Source organism: Mustelus asterias, chromosome 15 (assembly GCF_964213995.1).
Source record: "Mustelus asterias chromosome 15, sMusAst1.hap1.1, whole genome shotgun sequence".
Classification (NCBI taxonomy): Eukaryota; Metazoa; Chordata; class Chondrichthyes; order Carcharhiniformes; family Triakidae; genus Mustelus; species Mustelus asterias.
Genome location: NC_135815.1, coordinates 31,836,541 through 31,850,368, shown reverse-complemented (window position 1 = coordinate 31,850,368; position 13,828 = coordinate 31,836,541). Strand labels below are relative to the sequence as shown.

Here is a 13,828-nt window from a genome sequence, read left to right as displayed (position 1 = left end):
TTTGGAGACTGACAATCTACTCAGTCATCACAGATGTCCTTACAATTGTATACAAGTGTGAACATCATGACCTTCTTCCCAGTAAGTCGATCTGGATCTCACTGTCCCCATAGCAATCAAGTTACCCATGTTTGTTGTCGAGCAGGATTCAGAAAAAATTACATGGCACCCTTCACTGTTCCATTTTACCCTAAGTTAAAGAGACGGGCAAAAATATAATCTCATAAACTTCACATATTGTAACAGTTGCTGTGCTTTGTATAATTTTTTGGGGACAAATACTAAATAAATGTACCTGCAATATGCCTTGCAGAAGCTGTCATTCGAACCTAGTTTCTTGGCAAAGGTTTACATGCAGCACAGTGAGAGGAAGTAACAACTCATTGGTTCTAAGTTTTGCCCTCTAATCAGTTTAATTGGTTCTGACACCCATTAGTTCCAACATCCAATTGATTTAATGGTTGATACTGGAAATCTCTAATCCCAGTGATATTAAAAAAACTAATTTTTGCATGGAAGAACTTACAAATGGATTTAAAACGTTAATGCATATGTGAGAAATTATTCTTTCATTAATACAATGAAATATATTTTTTTGTTTTCTCATTCATCTTACTTTATTCTTTTTTCCTTTTCTTCCTAAAGGGATTTATTCCTTGTAGAAGTGAGATTGCGCCCTTTAATACCTTCCCAAATAAACATAATCCCAGTTTGATGATTCTTGATGCATGCTTTCAGCGATTTGACTTCAGGGAACATTGCTGTTAAAACCGAGCTTTTCCTCACATAAAATATACTCTCAATGAAGGCCATTTGTTCTGCTTATGCCACTGTCTAGGTTTGTATCAGGCTGGTATCTTCCAGATCTATACAACTCCGCTGTTCACTGGATAAACTTGTTGAGTCATTGAGCACAAAACTCAACATGCAATATATTTTTGTTTAATGTGGCCTTGACTAAGAGAAAATAGATATGGCTATCGAGGAAGGGACTGTCGTTCCAATATCTACCTCCTCCCAACTGGAGAAATTATCTATTTTATAGCATCTGTTGTGGTGCTGTACAATGTTGAGGAGAGGACTCAAAGGCATTATCTAGGGCACACTGATTGTGTTAAAAGGTAAGCTTATTTTAATTGTTAGCAGAATTTGGTGTGTTTACAGAAGTAACTTTTGTGTGAGAGTGCTGTAAAAGTCAGTAGAAATTCCATGGGCACTGTAACCTTAATGACCTGCAAGCACCACGTGTTCACTGCTGACCGCAAAATCTGGACCAATTTTGATTCTTTGAGTTTGTAGTTGTCAATAATTTGTATTTGGAGTTTCCGATTCTAGTAATGGACGCACCTTTCAACTGATTAGCTCCTACATGTATTGTTGCTTTCAGAATTACAGGTTCCGATTTATTTTTTTAATGTGATGTATAAATATAATAATCTGCATAACCTGAATTACGTGTTCATGTTTTTACCAGTTTGTGTCTACCTTTCCCCAGTGGAAATTCCTATTGGCACACCCACAAAGTTATGCTTGTGCATTCATGCAAAATGGAGACTTTGTCCATTCTCCATTTTTCATTTAAAATAATCTGCTTCGTAACAGGATGGAGTTGTGAGATCAGGTGACTTCCTTTCTTTTCTGCCCGTATACATGCAATTATACGTGGTTGGAAGGTAGCATACTTGCCTGTACAGGGCATTAAAATGCAAACAACCTTTTGGGATATTCCACTGGGAAAGCATTAAAATACAACAGATCTTTTCCTGGGGATTTAATGTCTGCCATTGGGCAAATACCTGCAGAAGCTAGTTCACAATGGCCCTGCAAATATCTTGGCTGCAGAATGGAATGGAAAAACTCATTCTACCACAAGGAAATGCAAATTACTGAAGCTCAAACTCTTTGTGTGTCCATGCTCTAGCCGTCAGAGACCATTTGTGTAGACAGTGGAAATACAGATAATATGGTCGCCTGACAGAAATCAAGTTGTGATCAGGAACATTTATAAACACGCATTTTGAGAGTAGCCACAGTCAATCTGGTAGTCGAGGAGACTCAAAGGAACAGATTCAGCCCAGCAAAGCAAGGGCCCTGCCTAAAATCCACCAGCAGACAAAGAATTGGGATTCGCCTTTTACCTACTGATTTTCTTTGCCACAGGGGTTGGACTGCCCCTCGACTGGAGTGATGCCACAAACTTGCTGCTGCACGCACTGTGAATTTGTTGTAGGGAACTCCCAACCTCCCATTTCTTGAAACCCAAATTTTGTTGCAACACTGTTGCCAGACAGCTTCTGCAAGTAATTAGGCCTCTGCATGGCTGGACTGATCCTCCCCTCCACCCCCACCACCCACCTCGACCCCATATTGCACTGCGTTAAACTGACAGCCAATGAAAGTGCATAAACGGTGCAAACCATTCCAACTGCCACTTTAACAACCTGTTCACATGAGCTAAAATTGAGGATTATGGATTACTGACAATATGCACATTCCACAAATCAATCAGGAGGCTAAAAGATGTTCAAGCAGTAAAATACCAAAGATATACTGTCTAGGCCCCTTTTGCAAAGATAGTCATCTAATCTCTGAAGTCATGAGGACTTTTATTTATATATTGTGAACTATTTTGCGAATGCCTGTGCTGAGCACAATACTTGTAGCTCCAATTGGCAGTCAGTAGCAATGAGATTACTGCTGCTGGAAATGCACACCGAAGGAACATGAAATTGTTTAAGAACAGTTGAAATGGCAGAAAATACCAGCTTGAAAAGCTAGCCATTGAATCACAATGATCATCTTCTCGCTGTCAGATTGACTTGCAAGTGAATTAGTCATTTTAAAGGATCAACAGAAATCTTTAGAATAGATTTGGTTTCAAATGAAATGGAACTTTGCTTGAAGCATTTTGTTTCATTGACTTTGATACATTCTGGAATGACAATTTAACTACTAGAATGTACATATTTCAGCTGGGGCCAAAATTTGCAGTTGCATCCACCCAGAAAAGACTATACGTCAGCATATTATATGATTGTATGTGTTATCAAATGAAAAATGTGACAATATGTGTCTCCAGAATATGTTTAAGATATTTAATACTCTTATTGCAATTTATTGCAGCCTTGCAGTTCATCCAGATAAAATCAAGATTGCAACAGGACAGATAGCTGGTGTAGATAAAGATGGAAGAGTAAGTACAGGTATACTTTTTTTAAAAAATGTGTAAAATGCAAAACCTGCAATGCAACCAGGCTTTTGATGATGTGCCCAGTTTTAAAGTATAGCCTCCATTATCTGCCAAATCAATGTGATCTTCTGCTGGATAATCAAGTCCTAACATTTTAGTTTTTTTTTAGTTTTGCATGTATGAATGGTTCAACCACATTGTGGAGGCAGGAATGGAAAACTAGTACAATCCAACAATAAATTGAAATTAAATTTTCTTCAACTATAAGGTTTTCTTCGACTCAGATTAATTTATTTCAGAAAGGCAGAGAAGGCTAGTGGAGCTGTTCCATTCAGCAGTCATTCACAGGGCTTTGTCCATGGATATTTTGGATAATTGCAGTACAAATAATACACGTTCCTTTGAACTGTGAAGAAATCCCTGAAAAACTTAAAGAAAACTTCTCCCCCTTTCAGCTTCCGCATGCAAGTAAGAAATGCCATTGTCCTGTATGGGGGCAGACCGGATTGGAGGGAAATTTTCTTCTCCATAACCGGGAGAGCAGTGCTGACTGTTTTCTGTACCTATTATATACCGTGTCCCCACCCATTCCGCCCCACCTGCTGCTCTATTATAAACATTCTTGGATTTTAATATTTCTATCTGCTCAACATCACCCACCTCTGAATTTCCATCAGCTGCCTCCACCACAAAAATTCTTAACCATACTTCTGGCAGCTGGCTCTGACTTTCTCAGACCAATCATTAGCTACTAACACTAACATTTCATAAACATGATTACTCGTATGCTGTCTGAATTGCCCCATTATGCTTGGCTTTGCTGACCTGTACTAGCTCTCTGTTTCCCACCATTTAAAATGTAAACTGCTCATCTCCACTCTCTATACTATACTCTCTTGCTATACTCCAACTCTACATCTTCCTTGCCTCGTGTTCCTAGTGTAAATTAGTTTGAAGTTATTTAAGGCTAAGCTGCAATGCTGACCTCTGACTTAACTTTCAACTGTAGTCTTGCTTGGGTATATGTCACTGATAAATAACTGCAACACTCTGTTTTTAAAAATATTTTTAATGCTTCCCATTCTTTTCATCATAGATCTCCCTTATATTAATCTCATCCCCCCCTACTGTTCCTCTCAAGTTTCCTACCTTGCTTTCCCAATCATTTATGCTTCTTGTGTGAAACTTGATACTGAGTTTTAGTATGCTGTTTGGTTGCAGTGGGCATGCAGTTCCCAAACTTGGTAATATTCTTGCCTTATTTGTGCTTCCAGCAGGGTTGCTACATATTAGTCAGGAATTGGAGTCCTCCCGAACTGAAAAAATGTTGAAGTTAATTGTGGTGCTCCTAAGCTGTCAGCCCAAGATCAGTTAACTCAGCACAGACAGGGTCAGCTGGGATCATCTTGGTCTGTAGTTTAGCTGGATAAATTTGCTGAGTTATTAGGGGAGCAATGTACTTTTAAAGTTATACATTTAAAATTAATTTTACATTTTCAAGGTATAATATAAATTTTATGAAAAAATTATGAATTTTGCTTAGCGCCTTAATAGCATGTTTTAACTTGACTATGGAAAATCTGTTTGCATTAAATAAGCAATCGGTCATATAATTCTCTTTTGGTCAAAACTCAAGCCTTGTAATTATTTCAATTCAGCCTCTACAGCCACATGTGCGAGTGTGGGATTCAGTTAGCCTAGCAACACTACAGATAATTGGTCTTGGAACTTTTGAACGAGGAGTTGGTTCATTGGCTTTCTCGAAAGCTGTAAGTATGAAAGCAGTATTGCACTTCAGTAATTTATTGCAGTATATTTTACATTTGTATTACCAGTGCCAATTGCTTCTGGGGCTGAACTGTTTTTGCATTGAATATTTGCTGATTAGGAAAGAAAAGTTGACAATGCTGTCAAAGTTTCTTTCATGAACTCCAGCTCAAATGTCTAAAGCTGGAGCTATTTGATTCATCGTTGCAGAAACTGACACTATGAAAAATATAATTATTTTTCTTGGTGAATGCGCATACCTTTTGCCTGTGTTTGAAGTTATTGGTTACTTTGACTCTGAAGTTATGTAACAGCAAAAATTTGAAACCTTGCATTTTGCCAGTGAGGCATTCTTTACACTATTTGTTCATCGTATCCAGACTTGATGCACAGGAAAGGTTGCTGTAAGCTGAAAATTGATCCAAGTTTTCTTTTAATTCACCCAGATTTTTGTTAACTAGTTTATACTGTAAAACCGGATTGGAAAATGCTTCACTACATTCATAGACAGAAATTCCTGTTGGTGTAATACCATGTCCTATCTGAAACAGTTTTATTTAGTCATAAGATAAATCATCATAAGAGCCCATTATGATTTAGATATGGAGATGCCGGTGTTGGACTGGGGTGGACAAGATGAGAGGTCACACAACACCAGGGTATAGTCCAATGGGTTTATTTGAAATCGCAAGCTTTCAAAGCGCTACTCTTTCATCAGGTGAAGTGACTTTCACCTGATGAAGGAGCACTGCTCCGAAAGCTTGTGATTTCAAATAAACCTGTTGGACTATAACCTGGTGTCACGTGACGTCTCATAGTGATTTAGGAGGAACTACTTTGAGTGAATCAGGCTTTTGACCTTGACTTTGTACTGTCATAGTTGACCTCGACCTTGAACATGGAAGCATCAGAATTGACTGAGAGGTTAATGAAGTTTTCCCTTTCCAGTTCAAGATTCTTCCTCCCAGTAGTGATTCAGTCATCACTGTTGAATATTCACACACTTGTGATGTCAAGCAATCTGACAACAACTTTAAATTAAATAACATTGCATAAGATAAATCAAAATGTTTTGAAATGGGCAATAAGTATTGTCACCTCTGAGTGCAAGTTACAGGCATCGATTCAAGCGAATTCAATATAATCCCTGTTTGACAAGTATTTTGCAAATGATCCACAAATTATCATTATGTGTACTATAATTGGAAAATTATATGCCAAACTGGGTTCCACAGAATTGAAGGAATTCTATCAGTAACATCTAAAGGAGCCCTGTGAGAACTGGTTAATAGTAATGTCACGAAAGACACTTGGCACTAATAAGGAATAAATTATTATGATTTGAATTTCCACGTTGCACTTCCTCACAACAACAACTTGCATTTATGTACCACCTTTAAAATAGTGAAACATCCCAAATCACTTCACAGGAGCATGTTCAAAGAAAATTTGATATTGAACTACATAAGACACTATGCAGGTGGAAGCTTAGTCAAAGATACAGAAGGCTGGCTGTGTTTCTGCAAACAATGGGGACTCGTGACTTGGAGATGAAATCCAAAACCATGCAACACTAGTTTCTTGTTTGAATTTAACATATTTGATGTTAAGACCAGAAATACCAAACTTGTCATCTGATACTATATATATCTGTATATTCAATTTGCCATATATCTTTTAATGTTACAAGCTTTGTAAGGGTGAAGTTACGTGTCTTTTTGTGTTTTTTTTTTAAATCTTAGGATTCAGGTACTCATTTGTGTGTAGTGGATGACTCCAATGAACACATGCTAACTGTATGGGAGTGGCAGAAAAAATCCAAAATTGCTGAAATAAAGGTAAGTCTTTTAACTGCACAGAAGTAAACATACTTAGTCATTTTTCTTTCACAAAGTTGCTCATTTAAATGAATGAAATATTCAGTTTAACATACCTGTGGAAGTTCAATAAACGTGAGCTGATACACTGCATGTACAGTGAAGTATTACAAGTGGAAGTACCTTCAAGATTTTAACTGTTGCTACATCACAGGAGATGATGACATGATGATAATGTCACTGGGGATATGAATTCAATTAATGCAGTAGTTGTGGAATTAAAAACTAGCCTCAGCAATGGAGATCATGAAATTATAATGAATTGTCATTAAAAACCCATCAGGTTCATGAATGTTGTTTAGGGAAGGAAATCTTGCATCCTTACCTGGTCTGGCCTGTATGTGACTTTGTACCCACAGCAATGTGTTTGAACTCTTAAGTGCTCGCTGAAATGATAGAACATAGAAAAACTACAGCACAAACAGGCCCTTTGGCCCACAAGTTGCGCCGGTCATGTCCCTCCCTACTTAGGCCTATATATAGGCTTACCTATAACCCTCAATCCTATTAAGTCCCATGTACTCATTCGGAAGTCTCTTAAAAGACCCTATCGAGTTTGCCTCCATCACCATTGACGGCAGCCGATTCCAGTCATCCACCACTCTCTGAGTGAAAGACTTACCCCTGACATCTCCTCTGTACCTACTCCCCATCAGCTTAAACCTGTGTCCTCTCGTAGCAGCCATTTCAGCCCTGGGAAAAAGCCCCCGAGAATCTATACCTCTCAACATCTTGTACACCTCTATCAGGTCACCTCTCATCCTTCGTCTCTCCAAGGAGAAAAGACCGAGCTGCCTCAACCTATCCTCATAAGGCATGCCACCCAATCCAGGCAACATCCTTGTAAATCTTCTCTGCACCCTTTCAATAATTTCTACATCCTTCCTGTAATGAGGCGACCAGAACTGAACACAGTACTCTAAGTGGGGTCTGACGAGGGTCTTATAAAGCTGCATCATTATCTCCCGACTCCTAAACTCAATCCTTCGATTGATGAAGGCCAGCACACCATACGCCTTCTTAACCACCTCCTCTACTGCGAGGCCGATTTAAGAGTCCTATGGACCTGGACCCCAAGGCCCTTCTGATCCTCTACACTGCTAAGAGTCTTACCCTTGATATTATACTCTTTCATCCCATTTGACCTGCCAAAATGTACCACTACACATTTATCCGGGTTGAAGTCCATCTGCCATCCCTCCAAACTATCCACAACACCACCAACCTTCGTGTCGTCGGCAAACTTATCAACCCATCCCTCCACTTCCTCATCCAGGTCATTTATGAAAATGACAAACAGCAAGGGTCCCAGAACAGATCCCTGGGGCACTCCACTGGTGACCGACCTGGCAAGTCATTCAGTTCAAGGATAAATAGGGATGGGCAACAAATGCCAACCTTGCTAGTGATATCCACATCACTTGCAAGAATTTTTATAAATAAAAATAAAATTGCCTTGACTATTGGTTTAATTAACCACTACAGTAGTGAAGTTGTGTAGAAATATGATTATACTGTTTTGTCTCCGATGTACTAAGCAGAAAAATCCTGCAACTTGTAACTGAACAACAAAAATCTCCACAAAGGTCACAAGGCACAAAGACAGGTAGAAAAGTAAGTTGTGAAGAGGACATAAAGAGGCTATAAAAAGATATAAATAGGTTAAGTGAGTGGGTAAAAATCTGGCAAATGGAGTATAATGTGGGAAAGTGTGATATTGTCCATTTTGGCAAGAAGAATAAAAAAGGCTATTATCTAAATGGTGGGAGATTGTAGAGCTCTGAGGCACAGAAAGATCTGGATGTCCTAGTGCATGAATCACCAAAAGGAGCATACAGCTGCAGGATTGTTGCAGGATTTTTCTGTTTAGTACATCGGAGACAAAACAGCATAACCATATTTCTACACAATGTCACTACTGTAGTGGTTAATTAAACCAACAGCCAAGGCAATTTTATTTTTAATTATAAAAATTCTTGCATGAGATGTGGATGTCACTAGCTGTATGCTGTGTACACTAGCTGTATGCTAGTGTAAATTTGCTTTTTATCTTCACATTGATATTATCAGGCGTTCTCTTCGAAGCTTCATATGTAGACCGCATGGTTTCCTTTTGTGCTGCAAGATTCTATGACATTATGACACAAAATTCAGAGTCTCCGTGAGGATAAAAAATGGAATAAAAACCTGATAATCTAAGTAATCCTTTCTGAGTTGTGGCAAAGCAGAAGTAGCCACTCTGTGAACTGGGAATGTAATGAGTGGAAAAAGCTGTTCTATTTCCTAGAATATGATACCCTTCATCTTAACTTTTATTAGAAATCAAAATAAAGTGCTGAAAAGAATGTTCATTATATCTTTATAATGACATATTGTGCAATAGAAGAATTAAAATTTCAAGTAAGACTTGTGAAAGAGTTTTGTCAAACTTATTTTGTAATCGGTGAGAAAAAAATAGAAGTTTCTCACAAAACATAATCATTCTGTTCATGTGACTAAGAAGAAAACGTGCACTTAATTTTTATTTGCCAATCCATATCATTAATGCAATGCTTTTGTGTTTTCTTTTGAACAGAGTACCAATGAGTCCGTGCTTGCTGCTGATTTTCACCCTACTGACCCTAACACAATAGTAACATGTGGCAAATCACATGTCTTTTTCTGGACATGGAATGGAAACTCACTTGCAAGAAAACAGGGAATTTTTGGAGTAAGTTTTGACATGTCCCAACTAAACACCAAGAGAATGCTGTGTTCTATGCTATCTTCTATCCACATTTAGAAACAGATTAACTTTGCAAGTGAAAACTAAATTATGTTAATCCCCAACTGGGGCTACAGGGCATAACACTTTATGAATTGACATAAAATTCAGAATTTTGATGGAATTGGGAAATGGAAAGATTCGCATTTGATTTTAAACAGAAAATGCTGGAAAATCTAGCAGGTATGACAGCAACAGTGGAGAGAGAACAGTCTGACTCAAAATGTTAGTTCTGTTCTCTCTCCGCAGATGCTGTCAGACCTGCTGGGATTTTCCAGCATTTTCTGTTTTTGTCTCAGATTCCAGCACCCGCAGTAATTTGCTTTTTATCTTCACATTGATATTATCAGGCGTGCTCTTCGAAGCTTCATGCTGTTTGTCATGCTCTTCTTCAAAGAAGGGGCAAGTGCTCTGTATGGGAGTTTTGTTGCTCACAGTACATGTCTGATCCATTTCCAAGAACTTGGCATAGTTCAATTTTCAAAAGGAAACTAAACACACCTTATTATCCCTCCTGCTCTTCAAATATAGTTAAGAAGCGAGCAAACTTGAATCAACAATCTTTGCAAGCGTGGTTGTAATTTTTCTGTCACAGTTTGACTGAATAGATCCACACTGCACTCATGTTGGTTCTCAAACTTTTGATTGCTTGAGAAACATAACTTTGCAACTGACATTTAGGGGCGGTGGGGGAAGAAACTTGTTCTAAAATGACATTGGGAGCAAATAGGGAGAATATGGGATAAGTTAAAGCTTTTAATCTTAAAAGTAGGTTTAAGATTAATGGAAGCAGCATAGGATAAATAAGGCAATTGGTAAGCACAGATAAAATGAAACCAGGAAGAAAGAAGTTTCCCTGTCAGTAAATCCCTCGCACTGAATATTAGATAGACAAATTAGAACAATATGCAGAATGTGAATAGTTGTTCTTTATACTTTAAGAAGCATTATTTCATAAACTGAAAATGCTTGAACGTTTTCAACTGTAGTTTAACCACTTTCCCATCAAGTAGGCATGCACACTCAGTTATAGGTGAACTCAGCCTTGAGTTTGCAAGCAAAATTGTGGAAACATCCATACTAGGTGCCAAAAGTCTCATATAACGTTATTAAAGCTGGATGGCCATGCACTCATCAAGGCAACACTGTTATGAAACTGACTTGCCTTTCTCTCTGAGGGTGGGGGTGTTTCCGTTTGAAACCACAGCTACAATCCCTGACAGCCTGCGTGTTTTGGCATTTGCAGCATGTCTGATTGCACATGCTCTGTTCTGGGTTTCTTCAGCTGCAGTTAAAGGACTCAGCCATTCTGATAGCAGTGCACCTACATGAAAACGGCGCATAAATGCTGATCACAGGATCCGGGAGCAAAGAGGAGGACCTCTGGGAGAGGTCCCAGTGAGAGAAGCCAGGGAGAGGAGATGGGTCCCAGAGAGTCCAAAAACCAGAGAAGGAACCGCTGGGACAGCGGAGGAGACCATTAGTTACCATTTGAAACAGTGGTGTTCTGCTCAGTGCAGCTGAAGAGCTGAAGTTGTGGTTGAGTTGGTTCTGGAGTGCAGACTTGAGAATCCGAGGAAATGGGGTCTCGCCATTAAGACAGTCCGAGTTGGAGCAACTTTTTGAGAGAATTCCAAGACCAGCCCTTGGAAGGGAAGAGTGAAGACTTGCGATTCCTCATCAGGGAAGCAAGATTTTTAATGAGATTGTGTATCTCAGTGAACACTGACTGGGTGGGTTGCTGAGAAATCTGTGGGATCTGTCTTGATCACATAGACCATTTAGTGTGTAGTATGGGTGTTAGATCCCAGTTTGTCTGTTAATTCACATTTACCCCAACATAACCCTAAATATTAGAGCATTGGTTACATATAAATTGTTTTAACCTTGTTGAGTAAAGTTTGTTTTGTTTGTTCAAAAGCTGTGAAATCTTGTGGCTTTACTCTCTCAGCAAGTGTCTTCGATCTCAAACTTTGTCTACTTCAAACAGGAGATTATTGGTCCCTAACCAGATCTTACCAAAATTTGGGGGTCTGGTTCAGGATCATAACAACTAACAGAAATGCAGTTCGAGAGAAAAGCAATATAACAAAGGTTCAACCATTGGTCTGTCATTTGTCATGATACTTCCACAGCTGTCAAGCAGTTCAAACACTCATTTGCCTCCACATCTGGTGGGCTTTTCTCCAGCAGAATTCTTTCTCTCTACCACTCCAGATGTTCCCTATCTTGCAACCACGCAGTGTGTGATTCAACCACCTAACTCTTTGGTCTTAGCTAGGCTGTTTGGGAGAGGTGTCACACATGCTGAGATGCTACACAGGATGGGAAAGTGAATTATCTATATTCTACCTAACTTAACTTTCTCAAAAGGAGTTGTAGAACAAAATATAGCATCAGACAATAAACCAAAGCAAAACTAGAATGAAAGTAAGTTACGCTGCAGATTTAAAAGAGAAATTTGAGTTCAGAATTAATATTTCTAAAACCCTTGATGTTTATATCTTTCAGAAATATGAAAAACCAAAATTTGTACAGTGTTTAGCATTTTTGGAGAATGGTGATGTGCTAACTGGAGATTCCGGAGGGATTATGCTAATTTGGAATAGAACTACTGTGGAGTCTGCTCAGGGGAAAGGACCCAAAGGTAAATGCAATTTTACAAAAATACAGCTCATTCGAAGTAGTGCAAGTTTACCTGTAATAGAATAATTATTCTAGTTGGTTATATTTACTTTTAGGCATGCTATTTATAATGGTTAAAACAAATTACTTTAAAAGGCTTGCGGTTAACTATAGCTTCTAGACAGTTTGTTTTAAGGTAAAATAATGGCTATATTACTGAGCTAGTAATCCAAAAAACCAGGACTAATGATCTGGAAACACGAGTTCAACTGACTGATGCAATGTTCATTCGGTTATCTGCAGTGAGTGACTCATCTCTAGACTCCTTAAAACCTTTCCACCATCTCCAAGGCACATGTCAGGAGTGTAACGGAATAGTCTCCATTTGCCTCAATTACTACAGCTCTGACATCATTCAGGAAGTGCAACATCATCCAGGACAAAGCAGCCCACTTGATTGGAACCCCATCCACCATTTTAAACAGCCACTCCCGCCAACACTGCACACCATGGCTGCAGTGTCAATAAAACATACAGCATCCTGGGTTTTTATCAAGAGTGGCATAGAGTGCAAAAGCATGTTAAACCTGTATAAAACACTGGTTCAGCCTCAACTGGATTAATTAAGGGAGAATGCATTAAAGAGGGTGCAGAAAGGATTCATGAGAATGGCTCCAGGGATGAGGAACTTCAGTTACATAAATGGGAGATATTGGAACTGCCTTCCTTGGAGAAGAGAAGGATGAGTACAGATTTGATAGAGGTATTCAAAATCATGAGGGGTTTGGACAGAGTACATAGGGGGAAACTGTCCCCATTGGTGGAAAGATCGAGAACCAGAGGTCGCAGATTTAAGATAATTGTCAAAATAAGCAATTGTGACATGAGGAATAACTTTTCTATGCAACAAGTAGATACGATCTGGAAGGAATTGCCTGAGAGTGTAGTGGAGGCAGTGAGATTGAGTAAACTAAACTAGGGTTGTTCTCCCTGGAAAGACGGAGGTTGAGGGGCGACCTAATAGAAGTTTATAAAATTATGAAGGGCATAGATAGGGTGAACAGTTGGAAGCTTTTTCCCAGGTCGGAAATGACAAACACAAGGGGCCACAATTTCAAAGTAAGGGGGGCAAGGTTCAATACAGATATGCGGGGGACGTATTTTACACAGAGGGTCGTGGGGGCCTGGAATGCACTACCAAGCAAGGTGGTTGAGGCAGACACGCTAGGATCATTTAAGACTTATCTAGATAGCCACATGAGCAAACTGGGAATAGAGGGATACAAACGGATGGCCTAGTTAGGAACACATGATCGGTGCAGGCTTGGAGGGCCGAAGGGCCTGTTCCTGTGCTGTATTGTTCTTTGTTCTTTAATTGAGGCAATTAAGAATGAACTGGATTTATAATCTGACAAAAAGAATGTGCAGTTAACGGTGAGAGTGATTATAATGGCTTTCAAGAGGACATAGGTTGACATTGGTAGATGGAATTCAGGAGATGAATGTGAGGTGATACATTTTGATAGGCAGAATGAGGAGATAATCCATTTTAAATGAAGGTGCAAGAACCCCAATTTGGAGTATTTTGTTCAATTCTGGGCACCA

General features: G+C 39.0%; 1 protein-coding gene across 9 annotated transcripts in view; it reads left to right on the top strand.

Annotated features, from left to right (window-relative positions):
- The window catches only part of eml4 (EMAP like 4), a 422,596-nt gene that overhangs the window by 358,704 nt on the left and 50,064 nt on the right, over positions 1–13,828 (top strand). For all 9 annotated transcript variants that reach the window (XR_013499632.1, XM_078229709.1, XM_078229706.1 and 6 more), the window contains 6 exons: positions 972–1,121; positions 3,124–3,193; positions 4,849–4,959; positions 6,700–6,795; positions 9,410–9,544; positions 12,110–12,245. Coding sequence is in view for 8 of the 9 variants with exons in the window: in XM_078229709.1 (XP_078085835.1) it covers positions 972–1,121; positions 3,124–3,193; positions 4,849–4,959; positions 6,700–6,795; positions 9,410–9,544; positions 12,110–12,245 (698 nt within the window). In the remaining variant the exon portion in view is untranslated. The remainder of the gene's footprint in view (positions 1–971; positions 1,122–3,123; positions 3,194–4,848; positions 4,960–6,699; positions 6,796–9,409; positions 9,545–12,109; positions 12,246–13,828) is intronic.